The sequence below is a fragment of the Neophocaena asiaeorientalis genome, unplaced genomic scaffold, assembly GCF_003031525.2.
Source record: "Neophocaena asiaeorientalis asiaeorientalis breed wild unplaced genomic scaffold, Neophocaena_asiaeorientalis_V1.1 scaffold275, whole genome shotgun sequence".
Lineage (NCBI taxonomy): Eukaryota > Metazoa > Chordata > Mammalia > Artiodactyla > Phocoenidae > Neophocaena > Neophocaena asiaeorientalis.
Window position 1 is genome coordinate 1,631,715 of NW_020173679.1, and position 22,962 is coordinate 1,654,676.

The 22,962-nt window shown below is 53.6% G+C and overlaps 1 protein-coding gene across 1 annotated transcript in view; it reads left to right on the forward strand.

The window, feature by feature from the left end:
• IFFO2 (intermediate filament family orphan 2) overlaps positions 1–22,962 on the forward strand; it is a 44,950-nt gene that overhangs the window by 661 nt on the left and 21,327 nt on the right. The window contains 1 exon segment of the mRNA XM_024749805.1: positions 1–252. This exon segment is cut by the window's left edge and continues 96 nt beyond it. Coding sequence (XP_024605573.1) covers positions 1–252 — 252 coding nt within the window.

The following is a 22,962-nucleotide window of genomic DNA, read 5'->3' on the forward strand; positions in this document are numbered from 1 at the left end:
GGCTCTGGGCGGCCTGCCCCCCGGCGGCGGCTCGCAGCCGCAGCACTACGGCCGCCTGCCCGGGACCATCTGGAGCTACACGCAGGTGCGGCGCACGGGCGGCGGCGGCGTGGAGACCGTGCAAGGCCCCGGCGTGTCGTGGGTGCACCCCGACGGCGTGGGCGTGCAGATCGACACCATCACGCCCGAGATCCGCGCGCTCTACAACGTGCTGGCCAAGGTGAAGCGCGAGCGCGACGAGTACAAGCGGAGGTGAGTGGGGCCCCGCTCCTGCCCCCGCACTCCCGGCCGGGGGGGTCTTCCCTGTCTCCGCGGCCAAGGAATGTGTGCGTTCGGGAGGGGCCGGGGGCGGCAGCTGGTCCTGGCAGGTGGGCTGGAAGCTGTATTTGCAGAAAGCCCTACACACGCTTGGAAAACTCAGTTATCTAGTTCCAAGAATGGGAGAGGGCGCTAACTATGGTGGAGGACACCTCCGCTCCGTCACTGGACCAGGCACATTGTTTTCTAGGTGACATAGTGACCATTGGTGTTTTCCGTGATCTCATCTAATCCTCATGGCAACGCAAAGTGTGGGGCATTCTTATCCTCATTTTGTAGATGAGAGAACCGAGGCACAGAGATGCAAGTGACTTGCCTAAGATGGCTTGGCTAATAGGTGGTGAAGCCAGGATGTGAAATACTACCTGGCTAGTCTGTCTTCCAGCTTAGGTATTTTCCCAAGGATGTAGGAGGTGGGCTCTCCTCTATCAATGGATGAAAAGAAATAACTCTTAAGTAATCCACTGGCTTCTTGTTCCTTGAATTAAAAAGTCATGTGTTTAAGAATGGTTGGATCTTTCCACTGAGGCCAGGGTCTGCTGTCTTGCTCCAGCTCTGTAAGGTCCAGCTGGCTGGGCTGGATAACCAGACCTACATCAGACTGGCCACGAGCTTTTAGAAACAGCTACCTTCACCTCTCTTCTCCCCACTCCCAATTCTCATGGTTTTTTGGACCCCAACAAACTCAGCCCTAAAGGCCCACAGAAGGAGATAACCTTAGGCTGGAAGACTGGGCACCGAATGGACCCAGACCACTGTCTCTGCTGGAGTATGGCACAGACTGCCTGCTGAACTGGCTAGCACCTTCCTGCCCAGCCCAGATTCCCTAGCTGGGAAACTGACATTGCTTCCTGCCTGCAACCTGGCTGACAGTATTGTCAAATCGCCCTTCTGATAAGAGTAGAGGGGTCTGTCTGTAGCATCTCAGGCCTGGATAGGGGCAGGGCCCTCTGCTGTCCCAGGCATGGGCAACTCTGCATTGGGAGCTGTGGCTCTGAACTTCAGGGCTTGGAGGATGCACTGAGAAGCATCTTTCCTCCATTCCTCGAGTCCTAGTGCTCACATGAGCACAGAGAGCTGGGCATGGGTCTCCTTCCTTTTCCTCTACTGGCAGGCTGGCCACTGGGCGGGATTCACGTGCCAGCTCCATTACCTGCCTGTGAGAACCACTGGCTGAACCACGTGGTCACAGAACCACTCGGAAGCCTGTTTACTTATCAGAGAAATGGGAATAATAAAATCCATCCACAGTTGCCCAAGGGGTGAGTAGGCTGGTGATGCTTTTTGGAAGGTATACAGTAATCAACTTGACATTATTAAAGATGATCAGCTCTGTCAAGCTGTCAGGGAGCAGTTGCCTGGAGTCTCAGGTCTCTCATGCAGGGCCTGGCTTCTTGGGGGTAGGTCTTGGACCCTGCGGGGAGCAAGCTACTCTTCTGGGCTGAGGACTTGAGAATGGCCTGGTGCCTCGCCATGCGGAGGCCACCTCTCTGCCCCTAGTGGGCAGCTTCCTTGGGGTGGGGCAGAGAAACAGGCACTTGCTCTCGATGGTGAAACTTGGAGGGATGGGCCCTTCTGTCTGCCACTGTTGATTGTGTCGTCATGCCCCAGGCTTGCGCTGTGTTTGCTTTATTGTGTGTGTGCTTTTGGGACCTGGCTACTAAGGAGATGAAAAAACTCTGCCCAATCTTAGAGGGAGATGGGTCGGCATTGAGCAATGCCCTGTTCAAGTTGCACCCAGGGTGTGGGGTGTGATGTCAGCTTCTGACACTGGCCTGGAGTGACATGGGTGCTGCTGAGACAGGTGGAGTGTGGGTGTCTCTCTTCCCGCCCTTCTGGGGTGAGTGTGTACCTTCTCTTTCCCCATTTTTTTCCTTTTTTTTGTGAACTGGGGAGACGCATCTTTTCTGAAGTTGATTCAGGGCTCAAGTTGGATTTTTTCAATGCAAGTTTACTCCCGTCTTTGAGCCTCAGTTTCCCTATCTGTAAAAGCGAGAGGAGGGTGGTCTAGAACTGTCCCTGAAGCCCCCGGCTGCCTCAGAGATACCTTAGGAAGTTCCTTGAATATTAAATAAAAGTTAATATTTTAAAAATGTTAAAATGGTCATAAAAGTGTGCTCAGTCACTTTTAAGTTCTTACTGTTAACTCATGGAAGTCTACTTGACATTGATTTGTTAGTACTTGGCCTCAAGTTAGAGCCTACCCCTGCCTTCTCTTTGTCAGAAGAGTACTCTGAGATTACAAAGCAACTGCTTAAAGCTGGTCCCGTTTGTAGCTACTAATCTGTGTGAGTCAGGATTTTCTTAATACTCTGTAGCCAAAACCAGAGATGGAATTAAAGCGAAGGTGGACCTGTCATCCATAATCCCAGTTCTAAATGTTAATGGATCAAAATAGCCTCATCAACCTCATGGACTGAGTTTAGAATAGGTAACTGTTATATCATTGAGCCTACAATATAAATTTATACAAGTAACATTCTGTTTTTACTTGTTTCTGTATTTGGGTTTATCATAAGAATTTTCTTTTGGGAAAAGGGCAGGCGTATGATCAGCTTTTCGAAAAGCTTAAGAACCACTGGGGTAGATGATCTCAAAGGGTCTTCCCAGCCTGGACAATATGTAAATCTGAGTTTGAACTCCCTGCGCACTTCTGATCTCCTGTTCGTAAGAGAACGAGACCAAGGTGTTTACCTGGGCTCTTGGCCACTGAAGGCTTCAGATCGTTCCAGGATGTCTAGCATGGATCCCCAAGCAGTGGCCAACAGAAGGAGCCTGTGCCGGGAAAGGAAAGCTTCCAGGGTTTCCTCTGGTCCACCTGGTGGAACTCGCAGCCTTGGAGATGTTCATTCTGCGTCTCCAAAGGGCACCCTGGGTTGTGTAGCTCAGTGTTCTCCAAGCTGGGGACTTTTGGGGTTCCACCTCCATGAACTGTGGCCATATTCATGTACCACCATCCATATTATTTCTTACGTAAAATATCTTATATAGCCTTATGGGGTATAATTTACATATCATAAAATTCTCCCATTTTACGTGTACAGTTCAATGATTTTTAGCCAGTCCACTGAGTTGTGCAACTAACCACACAATCCAGTTCTAGAACACTTGCAACACTTCTGCCCTTTTGCAGTGAATCCCTGTTCCCACCCCAGACCAGGCACCGCTGATATGCTTCCTATTGCTATAGATTTGCCTTTGCTGGGCATTTCATATAAATGGAGTCATACAGTATGTAGTCTTTTGTGTCCGGCTTCTTTCACTTAGATGGCGCTTGTGCAGTCCATCCATGCTATAGCTTATATCAGCAGTACATTCCTTTATAATGCTGAATAATATTCCACTGTATGGGTAGACTACATTTTGTATATCCATTCACACACATAGTCAATAAAATGTAAATGTAACAAGTCACCTGTGTGCTACGTCACATCGTCTTGTGTGCTGTCAGTGCTACAGGATCTGTGCTTTGGAAATACCAACCCAAACCAGAGCCCCTGGCCTGGGGGTGACTGGGCCCTGGCCCCCATCACTCCTGCTTTGGTTTCCTTTTGGTCCAATCAACTCTGAGCTCTTTACCACGAGGGAAATGTGGTCACTGAAACTGTAGCCGACAAGGTTGTCAAGCATTGATTTGAAAACCAAAACAAACATCTCTACCCTGTCACCATGCAGTGCCACCAAAATACCCTGTTCTGAGTTTGCAAGCTGGGGGGCCTTTCCCTGGGAGATTCCTACTGAAACTAGATAAACTTTAGACAGGCAGAGAGTTTTCTAAATGGGCATCCTAGAGACCCAGACTCCAGGTCTGGCTCTACCATTAGGTGCTGTGTGACCTCAGGCCAATTCCTGCCCTCTCTGAGCCTTAGGTCCCCTACCTATACACAACAGGGTTCCTTTAGGTGATCCCTGCCAGCTCGCTCTACATTTCGGTCTGTGATTTGGAGGGGCCCAGTTCAGGGCGGCTCTTTCTGCCTCCTGAGATGACAGTGTGGCCTTTCTCTGTTCCGGGTCTCCCCCTCTCCTGCCTCAGGCCCCGTGTGGTTTGGAACCAGCTGGTTTTGTTGCCTCCCCTTGCAAGTTGCTGAGTGTCTGTGCCCCTGACTCCAGTCAGCCTGAAAGTTCTTGGTTTGTTTTCCCTGGAGCTTTGTTTGAGAGCCAGGATGACCACAGTGATCATTTAGCCTAGTGGTTTGCAAGTGGACTCTTTGGAGCCCTGGAGTCTAGAAGAGGGTGTCTTGGGGATGATTCTGGGGACAGTCCGGGGGGCTGACCACCTAGGATTCGGCCAACATCAAACACAGCAGCTCCACTTTCATGATTCTCAGATTAATATTCTGAGGGAGATTCGATTGGAAACCAGGGTTTTACAGTTTAGAAGAAAAGAAAGAAAGAAATCACTGATTCAGCTAAATACTTTCATTTTAGAGTTGGGGAAACTGAGGCCCAGAGGGAGCTGACCCACAAAGCCGAGCCAGGCAGAACTTCTGTCTGCCATTGAGAGCTTTCTTCTCTGCCCTGAGGTGATGCCCGCATCATTTGCCTTCCACTGGGGCTTGGCAGAATTCTCTCCACCTTTTTATGTGTCTGCCTTTAAGCATTTTTTAAAAAGCCACTTTCGGGGATAGGCGGGACTTTTGTCACAGCTATTTCTGATCATGAGCCGGAAGCGGCTGGGCCCGAATGGAGGGCTCCAAAAAGGGCTGGTGGGTGAGCCAGCTGGAGCGTCCCTTGCCTTTTCCCGTCATATGCTGGGAGGCCCTTGAGCAGGTGGGTGCTGGCCCCTAAGTGCCCCAAAGCCACAAGACTGCCCCGGAAAGCTGGTCAGAGGGCTTCGTTCCCTGCCACTTCCATTGTTTCCGAAGCTGCTGATACGGAGTCTTTATTTCTGATTTTCCTGGGAGGCAGCCTGGGATGGTGGAAAAAGGGATTGAATCCCGGTTCTGCCACTCTCTGCGGGACTATGGGCAATTGCTTGGCCTCTCTGAGCTGCCTGAGACACTGCTTTCTGTAAAGGAGGGAGAATAACTCCCCTAGGGCTCTGAAAGGAGTAAATAAGCTCATGTGTTAAGGCACATGAAGCTCCCGGGACGTCCCCCATCCCAACTCTGTTTTCCAAGTCTCTTGGGTTAGGCTGGCAGACTCTTTGGGAACAAATTTGGGAGGGCTTTTCAGAGCCTCATGCTAGAAGGAGGGGAATGAGGTCCCAGAAAAGAAAAGGAAACAGGAAGCAGGAAGCAGGGATACAGCTGACACTGAAGATTCCTTCTCCCAGGAATTTGAGGCGGGGCTTTTGCCTTGGCCACCAGATACAGGCCCCTGGGCCCCACCAGCTTACATACACACACGCACAGACACACACGCACGCACGCACACGCACACACGCACGCACGCACAAGCGCTCTCAGGCTCTCTCTCCGAGCCCGTGGCTGCATCCCCACACGTGTCGGTATTTGAAAGACATAGAAGGGTAGACCCAGAACTTTCAGACATCCCTTGCCGCTAAGAGATGCATGGACTTCCAAGGGAATTGATTTGAACCATGCCATGTGTCAGTGATACCGGAGGCTGCGGACTTTGCATGTGGAGTCCTGGCTTTCGATCACGTTGATGAGATTCAACCGGGTTGGTGCTCCGTTTATTTCCCAGGTCATAGATGGCAGGAGGCCCACGGCAGGGAAGGAGGCAGCCCTATTGTAACCTCAGGGTCAGGATATGTTGCTCTCCCCTGACTTTCTTGCATTGGGCATTCCTGAGCACCCACTGCCTCCCCATCGCAGGACCGTACACCCTGAATTGTAATTGCCTGGGATGTATCTGCCCCCTCCACTGACTGTAAGCTCTGTGGGGGCCGGTTCCGGGTCTGTCTTCTTCGCCTTGTACACAGAGAACCCATCCAGGGCCTGGGCAGAGTCCATGCTGAGCAAGTATTTGTGCAGTGAGGGGCGCTCTGTGCCCGGCTGCTGCGTGCTGGTAGGCCCCAGTGAGGCTGGGTTGACACAATAACTGACACGCATGGACTCTACATCCGGCGGACTCACAGCTTGTGGAGAGCAGGGTCTGGACCTGGAGACAGGAGACACGCGCTCCAGTCCTGACACATCAGTTCAACAAGTTTGAATGAATACCTGTCTCCTGGTGCCACACGCTGGGCCGCCAGTGCAGGAGTTAAAAGCTGAACGAGCTTGGGCTATCACTTTGCCTCTCTGAGCCTCAGTTTCCTCATCTGGAAAAGGGGGATGCTGAGATCTGTGTCCCAACATTGTGAGAGCAGTAAATGGGCTCACAGAGATACAGTACATTGTAGGTGGTGAAGTTCCAAGAGTTACACAGCCAGATTTCACAGGGCAGAAGGGGTGAGCAATGCTGGCTTTGTGAGTTGGGCAGAAGTCAAGAACGGGGCTTGAACCTGGGGAGAGGGTAGTCCATGACCTTGCTGGCAGCATCTGGGGGTTGTGAAACCTCTTGGCAGGACTGGTGCTTAGAAGATTCCAGGCCAGGTGGGAGGCTGGTGAATATTTCTGATGCTGCCGCCTGCCTGCCAGGGCAGTGCCCTCCCAACCCCAGTGGGCACCCATGCTTGGCTTCCTGGGCAGGATGTAGTTTCTTGCTCTAGTTCTTGGTACAAGAGTAGTTGTCACCCAATACTAAATCTGGCAAATGCCTCAGGTTCCCTTGAGGGCCTGTGGCCTGGCTGAGCCCCCTGGGGTGTAGCAGGGGGCAGTTAGAGCCCTGTGGAGTCCAGGTCGTGGTCCTGGCTTGCCTAGGGTGTTGCCCACCTGGGCGTGGGGACACTGGGAAGATGGGCTCGCCCAGTGCCCTAGGAACACTGTTGTCTCTATAACTCTATTGGAGTGATCTGCATTCTGTGCATGCCATTTAATCTCTTGCACCTTGATGTGTTGCTCTGTAAAATGGGGATACGTTTTCTTATGTGTTCTGCTTCCCAGTGTTATAAGAATCAGTTGAGGGGCTTCCCTGGTGGTGCAGTGGTTGAGAATCTGCCTGCCAGTGCAGGGGACACGGGTTCGATCCCTGGTCCGGGAAGATCCCACATGCCGTGGAGCAACTAAGCCCGTGCGCCACAACTACTGAGCCTGTGCTCTAGAGCCTGTGAGCCACAACTACTGAGCCTGCTTGCCAAAACTACTGGAGCCCTGCGAGCCTAGAGCCCGTGCTCCACAACAAGAGAAGCCACCGTGATAACAAGCCTGTGCACCGCAACTAGGGAAAGCCCGTGCACAGCAACAAAGAAAGACCCAACACAGCCAAAAATAAATAATAAGATAAAATAATTTAAAAAGTAATAAAATAAAATAAATCATAGTGGGTTCATAGCCACCATTAATTGAGTACCTACTACGTGCTAAGCTCTGTGATGAATTCTTTAAATAAGTGAGATTTAATTATTAGAGCAATTCCAAGAGGTAGGATTGATTCTGTTCATTTTACAGATGAGAGTTTCAGAAGGGTGAAGAACTCTGCCCCAGATCTCCCAGCGAGTCCAGCCTGGGTCTCCAGACCCCAAGTTCAGTGCTCTGCCTGGCAGAGACGCAGGCTGGCTTCGTCTCATGCGGCCTGGAGGCTGGTGATGCTGGCACAGGGTGGAGGAAGCAGACGAGAGGCAGGCTGAGGTGTGGGTCTCCCCGGCACCTGTCACAATATTGCCGGGGCGGGTGGCGGAACAGGAGGTGGCCACCATGCAGGGAAGACTTCCTGCTGTGACTTTAGAGTAATTATTTCTGGCGAAGCCAATGAATCACTGGCAACGCAGGCAGATGAGCCTCCTGGGCCGCCATAGAGGGCAGGCCAGCCCCCCTGATCTCTGAGGATTGAGCTCTGGGGAGGGGGAGTTCCTGGGTTGGCAAAGCTAGGCTGGGAGACCTGGGGGTGAGGGTGGGGGAAGGGATGGCGAGCTAGGAACACTAATCGTTACCTGTCAGGCACTTTCCTTGTGATCTGATTTAAACCTTGTGACAACCCTGCACGATGGAAACCGAGGCTCAGAGAGGAAAATTAACTTGCCCCAAGTCACACAGCAAAGTCAGGACTGGATGTGGGTCTCAGACTCTAAGTTTCAATGCTCCTTTTCACGCCCAGCGCCTGAGCACTCCCAGGGCAGTGGTCAGGGGCTCACTGCCTGATGACGAGCAGGAGAGAGCAGCGGACATTCTGGTGGCCAGAGGGAAGCTGGCCTCCACCCTGGGCTCAGGTCTGACTTTTGCTTTCGGTTGGTGCTGTGAACTTTGCCAGGGTAGAGGGAACTTGATACAGTCATCCTGTGCCTCTTGTTGGGGAAGATGAGGTTGCTGGATGTGGGTGTCTGAGAAACCAAGGTTCTGTTCTCTGGATGGTGGCTGGGCACCCACCGTGTGCCAGGCCCCATGCTGGGCACCGGGGTGAAGCAGACACAGCCCCTGCCCTCAGGAGCTCGGTGTCTGGGGACACAGACAAATGGGACAGTGTCACGTGACAAGTACCTGCCCAAATAGTGCCTATGCATACTAGAGGTACAATAAATAGTAATTAATTTAAAAAATATTTATAGACCATGTACCCTTTGCCAGGCTCCACTCAAAGCAGTTTACAAATATTTAATTTATATGACCTCATAACAACTCTATGAGTTGGATACTATCATTAGCCCATTTTAGAGATGCTGAAACTGAGCCATAGAGACATTGAGGGAAGCCGGGCCAAGACAGGAAGTGGCGAGCCAAGATTCAAACCCAGGAAGTCAGGCTCCAGATCCAACCTTTTATCCTGTGTGGTACCCGGGAAGGGGCATGCGCATTGCAAGCAGCTTTCCTGCTCTGAGCCTCAGTTTTCCCTTCTGTGTAATGGGGGTAATAAATCTGGCCTCATGAGGCCGTTTGGAAGATTAAACGAAGTGATGCCTGTGGAAGCATCTTATAAACTGTTGAGTGCTGTGCCCATGGTGACTAAGTGATCGGAAGCCCTGGGCCACACCCACACTGCTGTTTCTTCTCCAACTTCTCATGCAACCTGGGGCTACTTGAAGTTCCATGAAAGGTCTTGTCCTCCCCTTGCCTTTATATCACATCTCCCCTAGATCCCAAGTCAAAGGACAAAAACCTTTGGAACTAAACAGCTCGGAGCAGAGCGTTTGTGTGGAACTTGGAAGCTGGGAAGAGAGGAGTCCAAGAGTGTTTCCACTGCTTATCAGCTCCGTGACCTTGAGAGAGTCCTTGCTTCCTTACCTGCAAAATGGGGATGGATAGGCATATTGCATGGGTGGCATGAGAAAGGGACTGAGGTGACGGCCCTCAGACACTGGCAGCTGCTGTGATGATTTTTTAAATTAATTTTTATTGGAGTATAGTTGCTTTACAATGTTGTGTTAGTTTCTACTGTACAGTGAAGTGAATCAGCTATATGTATACATATATCCCCTCTTTTTTGGATTTCCTTCCCATTTAGGTCACCACAGAGCCTTGAGTAGAGTTCCCTGAGCTATACAGTAGGTTCTCATCAGTTATCTATTTTATACATAGTAGTGTATATATGTGCCACGGTGATTCTTCAGTGAGACTGGGGGTCCTGGGGAGAGAAGCAAGGGGGCACTCCGGTGGCACTGGGGCCCCGGCCTGGGCTGTGCTGGGTCGGGGCTGTCTCCAGGGCGGCTCTGAGATGCTTGCTCAGCGCTCTCTGGCCTGCGTGCTCTGACTGCAGGATGTACAGGTGCACACAGCCCCTGCTCATCTGCTGGGCGACGGAGAGACACCCCCACAGTGGAGACACTGCCTTCCACCCTCTTAATTGGCATTTTTATTACTTGGGTTATTTAAGGAGTTTCTTGGCTCGCTGCCACCTGTTTGCCGTCTAGGGGGAGGGGAAGAGCTGGGTCTAAGTGGACCTTGTGAAATTCCCCAGCAGACAGGCCTCTCTCTGGGCAGAGTCGGTACATCTTCCCGGGGCCCACTGGCACCCCCGTTTTGTCCCCGCCTGCTGTGGTTAATGGGCAGAAGGCCATCTGGGGGCAGGGTGTGGGTGGAGACTGAGACTGGAATAGATGTGGGGAAAGCTTGTTGCAAAGTCAGAACACTGGACCAGAGAGAGAGCCTTGGAGCACTAGGCGGGACACTGGTGGGACCCTGTAGTGCCTGAAATCCAGGGATTCTGGAAGACAGCTGAGCCAGCTTAGGGCCAGTCAAGGAAGGCTTCCTGGAGGAGACATCAGCTGAGTTGTGTTTTGAAGGTCCAGTAAGAGTGGAAGAGAAGGGGGAAGGGTGCTGCTGGTAGAGAGAACAGCTTGTGCAAAGACCTGTAGCTGAGATTGCCATGCTGGTGCACAACCCAGGCCCGGGCTGGAGTCAGGACACAGCCAGAACCTGGCCTGCCTGCTCTTTCTTCTCCGCCTTTCTGGCCTGCCTCCCTCCTCATGGCCTTCTTGGCTCTCTTTGCTCTGTTTTGCTGTCTCTCCTCCTCTCTCCTTTCCCTCTTTCCCTTCTTTCTTGTTTTGGTCTCTGTTCCCTATGGCTGGAGGCAGGGGAGGGCTGTGAGGGGGTCTCTGTCCCCCACCTCCGCCCAATGCCAGGCCTTGGTGGGGGGCTCTTTGTTTGCTGCTGGGGCGTTGTGAGCCCGTGCGTGAGCCCGTGGGTGTGCGCGTGTGTCTGTGAGTATGGGGCTGAGAGCCTCTTTCTACCCGCTGTGGACTTGGAGGCCCCGGAGTCGGGACCCCACCTCTGTCCAAGGCAGACCCCTTGTACTATGGGCCTGGGGTCTTGACATCAGTTTGGGTGACAGGGGAGGTTGCCTGGTGAGAGGGATAACTGCCAGGTTAGAGGTCAATGCCGTCATGGGGGCCTCAGCCTCCCCCGCCCCTATCAAGGTCTCGGCCTGTGATTAGACACCGGCGGTCGGGGAGTGAGCTGGGGAGGCTAAGCTGCTCACCTTACCTCTCCTGCCTGACTGCCCCACCTGCCCCTTCTCCCTCACACCTGTGCCTTCCTCATACCCCCTGGTGGGCCCAGAGTTTGAGGCTCTCTCTGAGGTCATTTAATCTATCCCCCTGCTTCTAGGAGACGTCGTTCCCCTGTCATCCCAGATGACTAAATGTGCCTGGTGTCTTTTGAAGAAGACCTTCTGAGAGTCCGTCCCTCAGTGTTTTATCTTTTTCTCTCTACTCCCACCCACATACCCATGACCATTTTACAGATGAGAAAACTGAGGCCCAGAGAAGGAGAGCAGCTCCCTTGAGGTCACACAGCACAGTAGGGGCTAGAACCCAGGTCCCCTAAACAGAGTTCCTTTGAAACCCTTGGGCTAAGGGATCCTTCTGGAGGCTGCTGGTCCTTTAAGGAGGGCTTTGGAAAACTTGCAGAGGCCAGAGAACGTAGAGTGAAGAGGCCTCGGAGCCTGTCAAAGTGGAGCCCACACAGACTGAGCCGTGCCCCTCGGCCAGACATCCGGGTCCTCAGTGCTGCAGATGAGGCTCTCTTGGCCTACAAAAGAGACACCTGAGGTCACCTTGGGTTTGTCTCCTCGTAACCAGAGGCAATTTCCTGAGATCGGCCTGGCGTTGGCGTCTTGACTGAGTGGCCGACTGACCTACTGTCCCTGTCTGCCAGCCGTGTACTCAGCTGTGCATTTCTCTGTGCCTTGGTTTCCTCTTGTATAAAATGGGATGACGAGACCCACAGGGTTGTTGATGAGCCTGGCCCACTGAGGGCCATTCCCATCCCCTTTTCTCTGGGGTGAGCCCTGGAGTTGGAGGTCTGAGAACTTTGCCCACGGTGGGGAGTTGGGTGAACCACAAAGGCTGATCCCCCAGTCTTTACAAAGACCATGTTTCTTGAGTCTCCAGCCTGGGGCTGGGCCCTAACAAATAGTATGTTTGGATCTGTACACAGTTTTCTATGGAAAGTCTTGATACTACATTGCAACTGGTTTGACACTTGCCTTTAAAGAAAGTGTTGATGTTTAAAACATCAGGGCTTATTCAAGTTGGGAAAACTGGGGTCAGAGCTCACCAGGCTACGGACAGAGTTCAGGGAAGCCCCAGCGTGTAGGTTGTTCCTTTCTGGGCCTTAAGGCGTAATACATCCATGGGGAATTAAAAAGAAATTATTTGTTCACTCTTCCTCGGTTACGTTGTCAGCCTGCGATCGGGGCCTTCACTCGGGTGGGAGCTCTGATCCTGGAGTGAGATCGCCTGGGTTCCCATCACCACCTCGGGGATGGGTGTAAAATGGGGATGACAGCCTTAGCTCACGGGTAGTAAAGAGGGTTCAGTGCGATGGTGCACGCCGAGGGCTAAGTGGGGTGCCGGCCCCTGAGTTGTTATTGCTCTGTCCCTTCTGTCCCAGCCTGGCCCTCACCAGCCCCCAAGGCCCCACACAGTGAGAACTGCCTCTTCCCTCCCCGTTCCAGCTGCAGAGTGGCCTTTGTGTTCAGAGCACTTCCTTTCCCCAGCAGAGCTGCCTGCTTGGCTGGCAAGGAGGAGGTCGCATCCCCTGTCCTCCCCAGCAGACTGTCAGAACAGGATCACTGGTAGGGCAAGACCTAGCATCCAAGGCTGTGGCCAGCACTGTGTGTCACCTGCAGCCTGTGGCTTCCAGTGGCCTTGCTGGAGAGCGGTCTTGAATGGGGAGTCTGTCTGTGTCCCTGCCTCCCCGGGGAGGGGCCCCCTAAGTCCCAGCATCCTTGTGCGGATACGGAGGCAGCCTTGGGACCCATCCCTGGCCTGAGGTCTCACTGTGAGGCCGGGGCAGAGCTGGGATTTGAACCTGAATCTGGTGGACTCTTCCAGAATAATTCCGGCCACACTCCCAGGCTCAGTCTTTCAGGTTGAGGAATGGGCTGCATGTTCCTGGCCCTGGCCCTTGGGCTGAGATACAGGAGTTCAAGTCCTATCTTACACCTCAGGGATCACCGGGGCAGCTCTTCTTCCTGAAGGCCATGGGAATATGGCTCCCGGGTTCTTGTCCAGCCCACTGACTATCGCTGCGAGGCCTTGTGGGTGAAGCACCCGCTCCCAGACCTTGGCAGAGAGGTGACGGACGTTGAAGGCTGTCCTGGCATTGTTTTTCCAGAGTTGATGTCAAGGCAGCTGGTTTAGGGTTTCGCCTCTGAGACAAAGGCTGCTTTGTAGCTTCTGCTGGGTTTAAGTCCAGGCATATCACCCTCCCGAGGTGGGAAGTGAGGTGGAAGGGATTGCAGAGAAACTCTGGGAGGCTTCACTCACCCTCACCTCCTCCAGGAAGGAAGCCAGGATCTCCTAACTCCATTATACTCCTCTCACCGTTCCCCGAGCACATCCCATGTGCCTGTTGCTGTTCAAAACTTCACGGATGTTTTGAACTGCACAAGACTCTTGAACCTCGCAAGACTCTTGAAGGGTAGCTGTGGTTAATGCCCACTGTACAGATGAGGACACAGTCTCGGCAGGTGAAATGACTTGTTACTTGTCATGGCCAGAAAGTGGCAGAGCTGGCATGTGAACTTGGGTCTTAAAAGATCGTCACCGGGGTTCCGTTACTGTCCAGTCTCATTTCAAACCCAGCTTTGGGAGGGTGCTTCAGGAGGTTGAGGCGCCCCAGGGGAAGGCTGGAGCAGATAGCTGATGGGATCCATGGCTTCTCTTCTCAGGATGTTGGGTCACGGTGCTTGGAGCATGTGTTGCATATTTAAGAATGTGTGTGTGGGTGTGAGCACAAGTTAGAGAAGGGGGCTGGACGCTGGAAGGTCTATAGTCATGGAAAGGTGATTCCAGGGAGCCCTTGAGGGCAAGTGTAAGGAATCATCCCAGGGGACACCTAGGACCTTCTGCTCTTCTTTTTCAGGAATTACTCTGCTTGATCATTCATTCATCCATCCATCCATCTATTCATTCATCCACCTATTCATCCATCCATCCACCCATCCATCCATCATTTTTAGGGGGCTTGTGCTTGGCCCTATGCTTGGGCCCTGGGGATGATGCTGCATGGACTGGAAAGGCAGACTCCTATCCCTAGGGAGCTTGCCAAATGACTGTGAAATCAGACTTGCAAGAGTCCTTAGAGATGTTTGATTTCTCCCCCAGCACACACTTTTCAGAGGAGTAGTGACTTGCTAAAGGTTACACAGCAAGTTGGTGGAAAACCTAGGACTCACAGCCAGGTCTGTGGATCCCAGCCCCATGTTCTTGCATCTCTGCTGTGCTGACAGACGGCTCCACTCCTGGCTGGCAGCCCTCTCACCTGGCCCTTCCTTCCTTGGCTATTTTGATGTGTTCTCGGGCTTTTCTGGAGTCCTCTTCAGCCTCTCTCCTGAGAGACATCCAGAGATCCTGGTTGGACCAGCGTACAGGCACCAGGCTGGAGCTGGGCCTGGCTGTGCTGTACCCTGCGATGACACCATTGTCCACTTGCAATGTCAGGTTGGCTGGGCACCCGAGTGCAGAGACTCTGAGGCCCTGCTTTGCTTGTGGACTCCAGCTTGCTGTCCCCAGAGGGTCTCCAGAGGTCATCTGTTCCTCCCTCGCCTTGAGGGTAGGACCTCTGCAAAACCCACTTAAAGGTTTTACTGCCTGGGAAGGACATTCCAGGGCCTTCTAGCATCCTTGTAGGCTTTTCCATTGGGAAATGCTTCCTGGTCTCTAGCCATAATCCCATACGCTGCATTTCCCCTTGCTTAGCCTTCCATTGAGTAGGGGAGTGGGCGGGCACTGCCTGGTGAAGACCCTTCCTGAGTTCTCCAGGCAGCATCAGTCCCCCACTGAATCTCAGAAGCTTACCTTCTTCCTGCCTGAAGTTCCTCTTGACTCATGCATGCTCTCGTTGGGACATGCTTTTTGTGTAGAAAGGATCTGGCTGGTCCCTCTAGGATTCCACAAGTTCCTGGGGGAGCCGGGGGCGGGGCACAGGGAGGAGGTACATTTCTTCTCCTGGAGTCATGGAGCCCTCTGAGCCAGAAGTGGCCCTGGAGCCCAGGGATCACCCTGGCCCCACCTTTCCTGATGGGGAAACTGAGGCCCAGAGAGGTTGAGCAAGCATGTCTGAGGCCATTCAGACAGCCTTCACAGGGCAGTGCTGTTTCTGGGGTTTGGGTCGGGGAGTGGGTTTTCCAGCCTGCTAAAGGTAGCTGGTGGCCTTCAGACCTGGCAGTCACTGCCCCAGATGGGTGTCCTGGAAGCGAGGCAGCTGGCTTCATTGTTCTCCGCAGCCAGGAACCAGTACCCACCCCGCTCACTCTCTGGGTTGGCAGATTCCTGGCGGGCCAGGCCACCCCTCAGAGCCGGGCAGTGGCACCTCCTCCACTCCCACATGCTCCGTGGTTCCCTCTCACCCCACTGCCTCGCTGACTCCCTTTTGGCCCCTGGGAGGCCTCTCACCTCTGAGGGTGGAGGGCAGGAGGCCTGAGTGTTACGACAGTAATTAAGTTGCCAGGGGGATGCTAGCTCCCGTGCTAGGGCAGGAATGGGTTAAGCAGCTCTGTGTGCTGGGGCAGGAGTCCCAGCTGGTGTCCTGGCCCCTCAGGCCAACCAGGCCATCTGGCTTGGCAGACGTCACACCAAGTTTCATCTCTCCCAAGGCAAAGTCACCAGGAGGAAGCTGCCTGCTCCCTTTGTGGGCCTGCTGGGGTGGGCGTGGACCAGCCGTCTGTCCCTAGGAGGCCAGGCAGGTTGGGAAAGGGCCCACCACTGGCAGGCTGCCCAGGGGGGTGGCTGGTGGAGGGAGAGCCTGAGCTCCCAGGGATGGTCAGAGCTTCCTTGTGCAGATGGGTCCCGGGACAGGCTGGAACACAGGCAGAGCGGGACTTGCACCCAGGCCCTGCTAGCTGCTCCTCCCCGGGGCTTCAGCCCCCAAGCTCATCCATTCATCCGGTGCATAAGTACCAGTTGAGGGCCTGCATGTGCTGGGTACTTGGTATCCAAGTCTACCAGACAGCACCCCAGTCTCAGTGTGGGGGAGAGGGGCGCAGAGAATGAAGCCTCTGAGGGGCAAAATGGCACATCTCAGCCAAGCCCAGGACCCTGGACCCTGGACCAAGCCCCTAGCCCCAGCAGCTGGAAGTGGGATCTGCTCACTAAGGTGAGCAAAGTAACATGAGATGCTTGGTACTCATGATCTTGTATAATCGTCACAACCCAGTGAGGTAGGTACTGTTATCCCATTTTACAGATGAGGAAACTGAGACTCAGAGAGGTTAAAGTCACTTTTACCAGGTCACCAGCTGGGGCATGGCCACGGCTGAGTCTCTCTCTCTGACTTACAAATCTTTTGAGATGAAGAGGCAGCAGTGGGGCCGTGTGAGTGGCCTCACCCCTTCCCCCAGGCTTCTCCTTCTCATCCCTCTGTCTTGGACCATCTCCTTTTTGGCTTCTTGCTGAGTCCAGGCCAGGGGTTGTGTGGCTGGAGGACCAAGTCTCAGGGGGAGAGAGGCCCCGATTGGGTTTGAGTTGAGAAGGGAATCTGTGCTGGTCCCTTGGCGGGGCTGGGATTGGTAATCATCTGCCTCCTCCCCCTGGGCTGGGCGCCTGGCAGGATCCAGGCAGCTTGGGGATCTTTAGTGTCTGCAGGAAGCCCTGCCCATCTGAGGGTCCTCGGGGCCGGGCCAGGCCTAGGAGAACCTCACTTCAGCAACCCCTCTGTTGGGGCCTAGTGGGGCCCAGGGTAGGGCCTCTGTGCTTCGCTTTTACAGTTTGGAGGTGATGCCACTTGGGGTCTATTCTGACCCCCAGGAGACTGAGGTACACGCTCCCTGACCTTCTCCATCATGACGCCACCTGGCACAGAGAAAAGGAGCCTAGGCTTTGGGGTCAGAGAGACCTGTGTTCTACTGTAGCATCTGCTGTTGCATATGGAGAGCAGAGGCAGGCGAGTCCGGTGGTTATGAGTTTGGGCTCTGGAGCCAGACTGCCTGGCTTTAAGTCCTGGCTCCACCACTTCTGAGCTCTGTGACCTTGCACACATTGCTTCACTTCCCTGGGCCTCAGTTTCCTCATCTGTAAAATGGGCATAATAATAGCACCTACCTCATAAAGCTGTTGTGAGGATTAAATGAGTTGATAGTGCCTATCACATCCTAACATTTCATATTGTTAACTATTATGATTAGGGAACCTGGACAAGTTGCCTTACCTCTGTGAGCCTCAGTTTCCCCATTGGCAGAATGGGGGTGAGGAAACTAGAGGCTCCAATAAGGTGCTCTGCCAGGGGTGTTACTGTCACAGAAGGTTCTCTGAGAGTCTGCTATTTTTGACCTCTCTCTCCTCTAAAGGTGTACCCCAGCCCTGTGGATGGATGGGAGGAGCGCTGTGTGTGTGTGTGTGTGTGTGTGTGTGTGTGTGTGTGTGTGAAGTGCCCTTCCCACTGGTTCACATCATGTTGAATGTCAGGGCTGCATGGTGGCAGGAGGCTGGTATTAAGTCATGAGTCCATCCCCTTGAGCTGTGTGTAGTCACTAATCCTGCTTTGTGTGGTGACTGCATTCTAATTACCTGTCCCGGCTGTGCCTGCAGCCTTCCCAGCCAGTTACGACACTGATGGCGCTCCACATGCAGGTGGTAGCTGCCATGACCCATCCCTTGTTGCACCAGCTGCACATGTAATTGGTTCCTGGGGTCCTTGTCACTCTTCCCTCCTTCCTTCCTGGTGATTGCTCAGGACTGTCCTCCCTCCCCGCGGCATGGCAAGAAACATACAGGCTCTGGGTTGCAGTCCCTGCTCTGCCGCTGCCTGGCTGTGTGACCTTGGGCACGTCACTTCACCCCTCTGAGCTTCGGGTTTCTCATTTACAAATGGCCTGGGCTTCTGAGCATCCCCTTCTGAGGTCCTGAGGGCTCATGTTCTGTGATTTTCTTTTCCCCCCATTACGCCTGGAGCTTGATGTACTTGCCAATCCTCATTTAATCCAAGAGGGGGGTCATTCTCCCCCATTTCACAGGTGAGGAGACTGAGGCACAGAGAGGTGACCTGGGGAGGTTTAAACCCAGGATGAAGTGTGTGCCAACCCTTGCCTGGTGGGATCTGCTTGGTTGCCGACCCCTCATTGGTCCAGGCGTGCTTAGCTCGGAGTGAGTGACATGGCTGTGATGGGGAGATGGCGTTGAGCTGCAGACCCGCAGTGTCGTGCATTTACCTGCAGGACGGCAAGGTCACTTGAAATAAACAACAGGGAGATCCAAAGTGCACATTAGTTTTCCAAAATAGCCTTGGGAGTTGCTGTTTTTCCTCAAAGCTATAAACATATCCTTGGGTGGGGCTCCCCCAGCCTCCTGGGCACAGACCCCCTGGGCCTCCAGTTTCTTGGCCTGGTGTCCAGACCCCCTCCTGGCTTCTGGATTTGAACAAGAGATGGAGTCCCAGAGGCTGAGAGCTGCTGACACCAGGGATGGGGGTTGGGTGGAGGGTCCCTGGGGGCTCGGCCAGGCCTGGGCAGAGAGGCTGAGTCCTGGGGACGGAGAGCTGTGAGCACTAACCTGCCCATCGGGGGCCCCATGAGTGGCAGGCGCGGGTGTCAAGGTGAGGAAAGGGGATTGTTGGAGGAGATTAGAAGAGCTGGCAGGGACTGTGGAGGTTGTCTGGGAAACTGAGGCTGACGGGGAGGGGTGGGGTGGGCAGGGAGGTCATGTCCAAGGCCACACAGTGAGTTGGTGCTACACTGACTCCAGATAGGGTCTCCTAAGGAAGGCCCTGGAGGGGATATTCCATGGGCCCTTTATCCAGCGAACATTTATTTAGTTTCTACTGTGTACCAGGATCTATACTGCACTCTGGAGTTGCAGCTGGGAGCCAGAGATGGGTCTCATCTTACAAGGGCTGAGTTAAGTAGAGGAAACGAACAGGTGAACAGGTAACCTCAGTAGCAAATGACCAGTGCCTTTGGAGTACAGAAGAGGGGCGTTTGACCCTGACTGAGGAGCCAGGGAAGGCTTCCTGGAGGAGGGGGTATACAAACTGAGGCCTGAAGTTGGCATAAGCTTCAGAAAAAGCTTCAGAGAAAGAAATGACAAAGTGGCATGTAGAGGGAGCCTTCCAGGCAGAGTATACAGCACAGGCAAAGGCTTGGAGGTGCGATGCAGCTTGTCAGGCCGGGCTGGAGGTGCCCTAGGGGACACTGTTTTATCTTGCCCTACCCTAGCACGTGGCCACTTGCTCCGGGGCTCATCACACACCAGGTGGGAATGTCTACCCTTTTGGAAGAGAGGTGACGGGGCCCATTTCTCATATAAGCCTGATCGCACAGCCCTTGCTCCTTGGAGAAGGCAGAGTGCCACCCAATGAGGGCGAGGAAGGACAGTATTTATGGTGGGGTCTTCCTCCACCCATGGGAAAGGCAGCCTTTTGACTAATGGGGAAACTGAGGCACAAAACAGTGTTGCTGCTGAGCTGGAGTCAGGACCCAGGGACCCTGCTTTTCCTTGGCTCGCTGGGCGGCTGCTGAGCCCCATGAGAGTACAGCTTTGTCACATCCAGAGCTTTTGAGGTTCACAGAAGACTTTTCCATGTCCATACCCTTGAGACAGCAACCCACTCCATGGAGGTAACTAGACAAATATGCAGATATGTATGTACTAAGGTCCTCTTACAGTGTTGATTAGATTGCCAGGACTTGGGAATGACACTGCAGGACCCATTAGGTCAGTGGTGCCACGGCCACCCGCTGTATCACCTGCTGGGAAGGGTGCTTGCTATGTGTTGTTAAGTGGGAAAAGCACACTTGAAAATCGCACACGGTCTGATCCCACTTTCACTATTAAAAGATCTCACACGAGAACAAAAAATCTCATAAGAAAGCATTGGGAAGGATGTGCAGCCAGTGTTAATGGCGATTCTCTCAGGGACGGAGGATTGGGTGGGTTTTTCAATTCTTTTTTTGTTTGTTTGGCTTACCTGATTTTTTTTTTTTCTGTTTCTTGTGTAATCGTAAAATACTCAGGCAATTTAAAATAAGGGGAAAACGAATGGGTATTTTTGTCTTAATGGCTTTGGTCTTTTTGACTAGGAGATACATTACGTGATTCGAAATTTAAACGATACAGAAGAAATTTGGATGCATGCTACAACATGGATGAACCTTGGGGACCTTATGCTAAGTGTGACCGATAAGCCGGTCACAAAAAGACAAGTACTGTATGATTTCACTTATATGAGGAGCCCAGAGTAGTCAGATTCCTGGAGACAGAAAGTATATAGAATGGTGGTTGCCAGGGGCTGGCGGGGAGGGGGAATGGGAAGTTACTGTTTAACGGGGACAGAGTTTCAGCTTTGCAAGATGAAGAGTTCTGGAGATGGGTGGGGTTTCCATAACAGTGTAAACGTACTTAATGCCACTGAACTGTACCCTTAAAAATGGTTAAAATGACAAATTTTATATTATGAGAATTTTACTACAATTTAGAAAATGGTACAGAAGGGGACAGAGTGACGAGTCTCCCTCCCACCCTGTCCCCAGCCACAAGGCTCTCCCTCTGCAGGCAGCCACTGTTTTCAGTGTCATGGTGGAGACTGCTTGCTTTCCTCCCTCCTGCCCTGGGTACCTTGGGCAGGGGCAACTCGGATGAGGCCCCTTCACTGATGAGCAGAGCAAAGATGCCTTCCCCTCCAAGAGCCTGGGATGAGCACCCCCTCCCATCCCCACTTCCAGGGCACGAGGCAGCGGTGCCCAGAGCTTCTAGCCCTGTTGAGTTGGGGGATTGAGGACCGGAGGCTGGGAGATGGGGCAGAGGTCCTGCCTGGGGAAAGCCCCGGCGCTCGCTGTCCCTCTCGCAGTGGGAGGAGAGTGTTCTTGATTCAGTCCTGTGCTTCTAAGTGGGCACTTGGGAAATGTTTGTTGAATCTGTCGTGGGAGAAAGAAGATAGAATCTAAGCCAACAGCCAGAGGGGTTGGGCTGCGGTGGACCCTGAGGCTGCTGGGCTGGGCATCCCAGAAACACCCCACACTCACTCACTGGGGCGTCCTCGGTGCCGGCTCTTATGCCAGCGCTGGAATGTGGCGCTGGATTGGACACGAGGGGGGTGAGACATCCTCCTGAGGTGAGACAGGCCTCCAAAGACTTGTTTGACGGCCCCATGTGTCACCAGGCGTTGAGAGCAGGGAGTCTGGTTTGGTACCCGGGGATGCTGCCTGGTGCCTGCGGCCCTGACCATCCACTCAGCAGAGCTGCCCCCGCAAGCTGAGCTGCCCATCCTCCATGGCAGGAGAGACAACATAAAGACCACGTTCCGTGGCTAACCAGCGTCCATCTATTGCGCGTTACTAGGAGCTGAGCTCTGTGCTAAGTGCACAGCGGGTGCTGACTCATTTAATACACCAGCCCCACGAGGCAGGTGCTTCCACTGGCCCCCACCTTAAAGATGGGAATCAGGAGCACAGGAGGTTCAGTGCTTTGCCGCAGCCACGTAGGGGTGGGACGGGTGGCAGGGCTGTGGGCAGGTGTGTCTTGGCCAGTGGAGGTGGAACGCTAGGGCCTTTCTCCACCTGGGTTCTGGGGCCCAGGAAGTGAGTAAACAGGCAAAGCAAATGCCTGGCTAAGCGGCTCTCTTCCAAGTCAGTGACTGTGACCCAGGGGTACACATCGGTGCTGACCCTGGCAGGGTAATTTGGGGGTGTTTCCTGAGCAGCGTACTGGGAGGCATGGTAGGCAGCGCGGTTTATGGAACCGATGAGATGCTCTGACTACTGCGAGGCTGCTCAGACATGGGAGTCAGGTGGACCTGGGCCTGGAGCAAGTCATTTCACCTGGGCCTCAGTTTTCTCACCCGTAAAGTGGGAAGGATAACGCCTGGTTCACAGAGCTATGGTCGGAGTAAAGTGACTAGACTAGCACAAAATAAGCATTTTACAGCGAAAGCAAGTCCTCCCTTTCTCCAGGAGAGCAGAGTCTGATGAGAGAGGCAGAGAAGTGAATATTTAACAGCACCTGCATGCCGTGAGGAAGGCATGTGCTGGGGCTGGAAATACTAGGATGGATGTAGTGACTCATCCTGGGGAAGTCCTGAAGGGCTTCCTGGAGGAGGTGATGAAGGTGTCGCAAGCCTAGGAGAGGTTGGAAATGGTGCCCCAGAAACTTCACGGTGGCCTGCACTTTGGGACACAGATTCCTCCTCACCATGAGATTGCTCATTGAGCCACTTTCCTTCTCGGAGCGGCCTGCTTGGTGGGGGACAGTGCCCACTTGGGTGTGGTTTCTAGACAGAAGCACTGGAAGGACAGCAACCTAACCCTCCCCCCTCCCCACCCAGAGTTCTGGGTTACCGGCATCCACGGAGCTGCCGGGTCTCCAAAGGGGCTTTCAATAAATGACACCAAAGTGGGAGTGATGCTATGCACCTGGGCAGGTATGGACACTGGGTAACTGGAATGGAAGACTGGTGTAAACAGCTGGAACCTCGGATTGGCAGTGGGACAGGTGACCAGGGGCACCTGTCGGCCTGGGAGAATGGCCTTCAATGCCTTGTGCCTGCTGGGGTGGCCCCATGAGAACAGCTGGGCTCTGGCTGGAGGGACCCCTCCTGCCTCAGTCTCATCTGCTGTCATGGCAGCCCTTGTCAGGACAGACTTCAAAGCCTGAGCACTTGCCCATTCATTCTTGGGGCACGTGTGGGGGCATGGCGGGCAGAAGCAGGACACTTGCTGGGTTTCGCTGGCAGTGGAATCGGTGGTGTCAGCATCTGGCTCCCTTGGCCACCCCCA